The sequence below is a fragment of the Oncorhynchus masou genome, chromosome 6 (assembly GCF_036934945.1).
Source record: "Oncorhynchus masou masou isolate Uvic2021 chromosome 6, UVic_Omas_1.1, whole genome shotgun sequence".
Taxonomy (NCBI): Eukaryota; Metazoa; Chordata; class Actinopteri; order Salmoniformes; family Salmonidae; genus Oncorhynchus; species Oncorhynchus masou.
The window spans coordinates 52,660,892-52,668,493 of NC_088217.1; the positions used below are offsets into that span (position 1 = coordinate 52,660,892).

The 7,602-nt window shown below is 42.4% G+C and overlaps 1 protein-coding gene across 1 annotated transcript in view; it reads left to right on the forward strand.

The window, feature by feature from the left end:
- LOC135541153 (chemokine-like protein TAFA-2) overlaps positions 1 to 7,170 on the forward strand; it is a 190,612-nt gene extending 183,442 nt beyond the window's left edge. Inside the window, exon 5 of the mRNA XM_064967267.1 lies at positions 6,018 to 7,170. Coding sequence (XP_064823339.1) covers positions 6,018 to 6,029 — 12 coding nt within the window. The 3' untranslated portion in view covers positions 6,030 to 7,170. The remainder of the gene's footprint in view (positions 1 to 6,017) is intronic.
- Positions 7,171 to 7,602: the final 432 nt, after the last annotated feature.

The following is a 7,602-nucleotide window of genomic DNA, read 5'->3' on the forward strand; positions in this document are numbered from 1 at the left end:
GTAGGGTTACTGTATACTCTTCAATAAACCTTCAATGGGTAGGACAAACATCCATGCCTCCTGCCGAAGATGTGATTTATAATATCATGCTTCTGACCCAATCCTATTTAGAAATATTGTTGTTTTAAAAAAACAGATGGTTGTTTTTTGTTTAATTTTATTAAAAAGCACATTTTATTAGAAAGATTCACCATCCATTGATTTATGTTCAGAATGTACAGTGCATTTGGAAAGTATTCATACCCCTTCACTTTTTCTACATTTTGTTACGTTACAGCTGCATTCAAAAATGTATGACATTATTGGTTTTTCTCATCAATCCACACGCAATACCCCATAATTGTCACGCCCTGACCTTAGAGAACCTTTTATTTCTCTATTTTGGTTAGGCCAGGGTGTGACTAGGATGGGTGGACTAGTTTTTTATTTTCTATGTTGGCCTGGTATGGTTCCCAATCAGAGGCAGCTGTCTATCGTTGAAGGTCCCCAAAAACAGCATTGAAGGTCCCCAAAAACACAGTGGCCTCCATCATTCTTAAATGGAAGTTTGGAACCACCAATACTTTTCCTAGAGCTAGCTGCCCAGTCAAACTGAACAATCGGAGGAGAAGAGCCTTGGTCATTGAGGTGACCAAGAACCCGATGGTCACTCTGATAGAGCTCCAGAGTTCCTCTGTGGAGATAGGAGAACCTTCCAGAAGGACAACCATCTTTCTAGCACTCCACCAAATAGGTGTTTCTGATAGAGTGGCCAGACAGAAGCCACTCCTCAGTAAAATGACAAATGAATGCCTGCTTAAAGTTTGCCAAAAGGCACCTAAAGACTCTCAGACCCTGAGAAACAAGATTCTCTGGTCTTATGAAACCAAGATTGAACTCTTTGGCCTGAATGCCAAGCGTCACGCCTGGAGGAAACTTGACACAATCCCTATGGTGAAGCATGGTGGTGGCAGCATCATGCTGTGGGGATGATGTTCAGCGACAGGGACAGGGAGACTAGTCAGGATCGAGGCAAAGATTATCGGAGCAAACTACAGAGAGATCCTTCAAGAAAACCTGCTCCAGAGCACTCAGGACCTTAGACTGGCTGCTGGAAGGTTCACCTTCCAACAGCACAACGTACCTAAGCACACAGCCAAGACAACACATAACTGGCTTGGGGACAAGTCTCAAAATGTCCTTCAGTGGCCCATCCAGAGCCCGGACTGGAACCCGATCAAATTTCTCTGGAGAGACCTGAAAATAGCTGTGCAGAAACACTCCCTATCCAACCTGACATAAATTGAAAGGATCGGCAGTAAAGAATTGGAGAAACTCCCCAAATACAGGTGTGCCAAGCTTGTAGCGTCATACCCAAAAGACTCAAGGCTGTAATTGCTGCCAAAGGTTCTTCAACAAACTACTGAGTAAAGGGTCTGATAAAGATGGCGCCAAAGAACATGGCTGATGTTTTACATTCTCCCAACCAATTGTGCAATTTAGTTATTTTTGGAAATGTTGTGTAAATTATTTTTTTTAAACGTATTGTGTGCATAATGTTGCTGCTACCGTCTCTTATGACCGAAAATAACTTCTGGACATCAGAAAAGAGATTACTCACCGCGGACTCGAGGAAACTTTTTCCTCTAATGAGTCTGACGAGAAGGATATCCTGCTTTCACTGGAACAGGCCCAGATACACGCCATTTTGCATGAAGACCCGGGAAAGGGTACGCAGATCAGGGATCCTTCTGAGAAGCCGGAGGCGAGCGAATAAACTCCCAGTGCCTTCCATTCTCCTTGCTAACGTGCAATCATTTGAAAATAAATTGATGACCTATTATTAAGATTATCCTACCAACGGGACATTAAAAACTGTAACATCTTATGTTTCACCGAGACGTGGCTGATCGAAGAAACAGACAATATAGAGCTGGCGGGATTTTCCAAGCACCGGCAGAACAGAGACGCTACCTCTGGTAAGACGAGGGGTGGGGGTGTGTCCTTTTGTCAATAACAGCTGGTGTGCGATGTCTAATATTAATGAAGTCTCGAAGTATTGCTCACCTGAGGTAGAGTACGTTATGATAAGCTGTCGACCACACTATCTACCAAGAGAGTTGTATTATTCGTAGCCGTCTATTTACTTACTACTAGGAAGCGAAGCTGGCACTAAGACTGTTCTGAAAAACCAACTCTATAAGCAAAGAAGCAAATGCTCACGCTGAAGCGGCACTCCTAGTGGCCAGGGACTTTAAAGCAGGCAAATTTAAATCAGTTTTACCGCCCTCCATTTGGCAAATCTGACCACAATTCTATCCTCCTGATTCCTGCTTACAAGCAAAAACTAAAGCAAGAAGTACCAGTGACTCGCTCAATATGGAAGTGGTCAAATGACGCAGATGCTACACTACAGGACTGTTTTGCTAGCACAGATTGGAATAAGTTCCGGGATTCATCCAATAGCATTGAGGAATACACCACCTCAGTCATCGGCTTCATCAACAAGTGCATCGATAACGTCGTCCCCACAGTGACTGTACGTACATATCCCAACCAGAAGCCATGGATTACAAGCAACATCCGCATCAAGCTAAACGCTAGAGCTGCCACTTTCCTTTCATGGAGCGGAAGACTAATCCGGACACTTAAAAGAAATCTCGCTATGCCCTCAGACAAATCATCAAACAAGCAAAGCGTCAATTCAGGATTATGATTGAATCCTACTACACTGGCTCTGACGCTCGTCGGATGTGGCATGGTTTGAAAACTATTACAGACTACAAAGGGAAACCTAGACGTTAGCTGCCCAGTGACATGAGCCTACCAGACGAGCTGAATGCCTTTTATGCTTGCTTCGAGGCAAGAAAAACTGAAGCATGCATGAGAGCACCAGCTGTTCTGGATGACTGTGTGATAACGATCTCGGTTAAACCTTTAAACAGGTCAATATTCACAAAGCCGATGGGACAGACGGATTACCAGGACGTGTACTCAAAGCATGCGGGGACCAACTGTCAAGTGACTTCACTGACATTTTCAACCTCTCCCTGACTGAGTCTGTAATACCTACATGTTTCAAGCAGACCACCATAGCCCCTGTGCCCAAGGAAGCAAAGGTAACCTTCCTAAATGATTACCACCTGTAGCCATGAAGTAATTTGAAAGGCTGGTCATGGCTCATATCAACAGCATCCTCCCGGACACCTTAGACCCACTCCAATTTGCATACCGCCCCAACAGATCCACAGATGACGCAATCTCAATCGCACTCCGCACTGCCTTTTCTCACCTGGACAAAAGGAGAATGCTGTTCATCGACTGCAGCTCAGCGTTCAACACCATAATGCCCACGAAGCTCATCACTAAGCTAAGGACTCTGGGACTAAACACCTCCCTCTGCAACTGGATCCTGGACTTCTTGACAGGCCGTCCCCAGGTGGTAAGAGTAGGCAACAACACATCTGCGACGCTGATACTTAACACTAAACCCATCAGAGGTGTGTACTTAGTCCCCTCCTGTATTCCCTGTTCACCCACGACTGCTTGGCCAAACACGACTCCAATACCATCATTAAGTTTGTTAACGACACAACAGTGGTTGGCCTGATCACCGACAACGATGAGACGCCCTATAGGGAGGAGGTCAGAGAACTGGCAGTGTGGTGCCAGGACAACAACTTCTCCCTCAATGTGAGCAAGACAAAGGAGCTGATCTTGGACTACAGGAAAAGGCGGCGGGCCGAACAGGTCCCCATTTACATTGACGAGGCTGTAGTGGAGCGGGTCGAGAGTTTCAAGTTCCACATCACCAACGAGCTATCATGGTCCAAACATACCAAGACAGTCGTGAAGAGGGCACGACAGAACCTTTTTTTCAGTCCCCCCTCAGGAGATTGTAAAGATGTGGCATGGGCCCGCAGATCCTCAAAAGGTTCTACAGCTGCACCATCGAGAGCATCCTGACCGGTTGCATCTTCGCCTGGTATGGCAACTGCTCGGCATCTGACCGTAAGGCCCTACAGAGGGTAGTGCGAACGGCCCAGTACATCAGTTGGGCAAATATTCCTGCCACCCCCCCCTCGTACACTCCTGCTACTCCCTGTTTGTTTGCTACCTATGCATAGTCACTTCGCTCCCCACCTACATGTACAGATTACCTCAACTAGTCTGTACTCCTGCACACGGACTCAGTACCGGTTCCCCCTGTATATAGCCTCGTTATTGTTATTGTTATTGTGTTTTTTATTTTAGCATACTTGGTAAATATTTTCTTCTGAACTGCACTGTTGGTTAAGGGCTTGTAAGTAAGTATTTCACGGTAAAGTCTACACTTGATATTCGGCGCATGTGGCAAATAAAGTTTGCTTTGGATACTTATGTAAATTATTTTTTCAGGTTTGTATTGTTTGTTTAAAAAAACGTTTTTGCTTTGTCTTTATGGGGTATTGTGTATAGATTGATGAGGGAAAAAAACGATTTAATCTATTTAGAATAAGGGTGTAACGTAACAAAATGTGGAAAACGTCAAGGGGTCAAGGCACTATATATGGCTCGAATGCAATGCAATTTCATCTGCTATTTCCAGAGAAGTGCAAATATGATCTGTAAAATGGTTCCATGATGTTTATAAGACATTACATTTGGGAGCAGTATAACAGTGAGTGGACATTCACCCTCTCTCTTTATTTTGGATCTTTGTCGAGCTCCTGTGAACATTTTTGATGTGCGTAAACCCTCCATAGTCTAAGTTGCCCTGTCTGTATTATACGCCCATGGGGAGCAATTATGGTGCCTGGAACTGTATTTAGACATCCTATTTAAAATAAGTTGTTTCATTTTCATTATAATTGTATTAGTTATACAATGTCTTTTTAGGCCTTATCAATAGCCTAGTGAATTTAATCTTGCTTATTGACTATGTTTGTCATGTATATGTCCCAATTGCAATATACAGTAGTCCTAGACCCTTTATCAGTGTGAATGCTGTTGCCTATGTTTAACAATGTATTTCCATATTGAAGCAATACAATTCGAACAATGTGTACTGCAAACATGTTCAACATACAATTTAGCAAGTATGAGGCAGGCTATTTAACAAACTAAGCTATAACGGATAGGAGTTGATGACAACGCAATACATAAAATACTGTAAATACACAACTTGAAGCAACCACATATTTAGCCATGGAGCACGGTCTGATTTGCCAGTGATGAGCCAAGCCTTGACACACCCACAACTTGTTTATTCATCAAAACCCAGCCCTTTCGCACCACCGCCAGCTACTGCACCTATATTCTGATTGTGAAAATAGCTCAAATATTTTATGACATACCCCTGAACCTATAATTCTATTTTTGAATTAAACTAGGGCTCTAAATGTGTATTCTACTTAAAGGGCAAAACACCAAAGAGAGGACAGCTAACATCATTCCTTTTATGACCATGAAAACAGCAAAGATGGCACATGCCATAGTTACTGTACTTTGTGAGGGCCCTTTGGATTAATATTCAGTGAAATACTTATGCTCGCAGGGTGTCAAAATGGATCATGTGCGTCATGTTTTGAAATCAATCTACACCATTACCGTGTGTACAGTACATCTCATTACATAAAACCTACCAGACCTACTGTACCATTTCTAACATACACTACACTACACTATTTGACTCGGACACCCTAGGACAGGTGGGTGATGGTCGTGACAGCTGGGGATTCAAACACAGCCTGGTGTATGCAGCATGTTTGACAGATTGATCTACACAATAAGACATATATAGATTTACACAGTAATGGACAATGTGGTGTGGTGCTTAGTACTTAGAGATGGACCTTTTGGAATAAACAACGCTCCATCCATGTTGTGTAATTAATCACTCAATCTTCTTATCGTGGGTTTGTAGTCCAGCAGCGGGGTCAGATTGACTGAGGCTTTTACACACTGCCATGTGTCATAAATAGCACCAAATCCTAGTTTAATTCTGTAGCATTGCCCATTAGTATTAACTAACATCCTGCTATCTCCCCTGTTTACAGGTCACACGATAGTGCTGTCTGTCCTGGATCTGAAGACTTGGCATCAGTCATCTCTTCCTTGACAGAAACCACAGGGACTTCTTGGATGTGAAGACTATGTATTGGAGGATTGTGGGATGGAACCAGGGACCAATAAGGGAAAAAAAGGAAACACTGAAATTCCACTGTATGGATGCAGAGCAGAGACTTGACTTGGAGATCCCATAGAACCACCTATCCAGACTAATGGACTACTGATTAGATCCCGTAGAACCACCTATCCAGACTAATGGACTACTGATTAGATCCCGTAGAACCACCTATTCAGACACTGGACTACTGATTAGATCCCATAGAACCACCTATCCAGACTACTGGACTACTGATTAGATCCCATAGGACCACCTATCCAGACTACTGGACTACTGATTAGATCCCATAGAACCACCTATCCAGACTACTGGACTACTGATTAGATCCCATAGAACCGCCTATCCAGACTACTGGACTACTGATCAGATCCCATAGAACCAGCTATACAGACTACTGGACTACTGATTAGATCCCATAGAACCACCTTATCCAGACTACTGGACTACTGATTAGATCCAATTTCTAGCCATTATTGTTTATGTTTTTTCCTCCAATGAACTGCTACAGTAGGAGATCCAAACCTGCAAGGTATTTATTCAGTAAAAACAAAAACTGTGGATTATGCAAGCAAGATAAACCTTAATGCGAAACATGTGACGTGACATTTTCAAATATTTTTCCTCTTTTTGCCACAGAGAAGCTCAATGACTCCAAAACAAAGTGTTTGTGTTCGAGATTTAGATCATAAGCATATCCATTTATTTTTAACCGTATGAAACAGACATCTCTTCTTTTTAAGGTTTTTGATTTTTTTTAAAGCATTAAGTGTTTGGTTTTAGTAATTCTGTTGGACTGTCAGGTCTGCTTTTGAAGACTTGAGACATCAAAGAAGATGCCACAGTGAAAAATAGTACTAACTACTATGTTGCAGTGCTTGAATTAAAGGCACCATGGTTTCAACAAACCAATTAAAATGACATTAAGCTGAACTCCAACTGTTTTAATATCTGTTTTTAATAGTCTGGTGACCAACATTGAGTAAAAGTGTCAGTATTATCTCAATAAACCTATGTCAAAAGGATGTCAATGAATCGAGAAAGGGTTTGGTTTTGTATCATAGTTTCAAATGTCTCTACAACTAAATACATTTTACGAAATCGCCAACGTCACCTTTACAAGACAACCAAATAACGTCCAGACAAAATAACAACCAAAAGAAATTCAACACCGAATTGTGCATACAACTGCCACATTACAGGCTCTTGTTTGAGCTATATCAGCACACTACTGTATGTCAAACTTACTGTGAGGCCGGATAACAACAACACTAAAAGGGGTCATTCTTACATTGTTCTGTCATGAGGGTTGATGATGCATTTTGAAAACAAAGGTCAGAATGGAAAACCATGAACTGCTTGGAAAGGAAAGATGTCAATGAAACTCAAACTTACTGCACTGACGTCATAGCACCTCTCCCACTGCTGAAGCTCAAATCCTTTCATTCTTTGGGAAA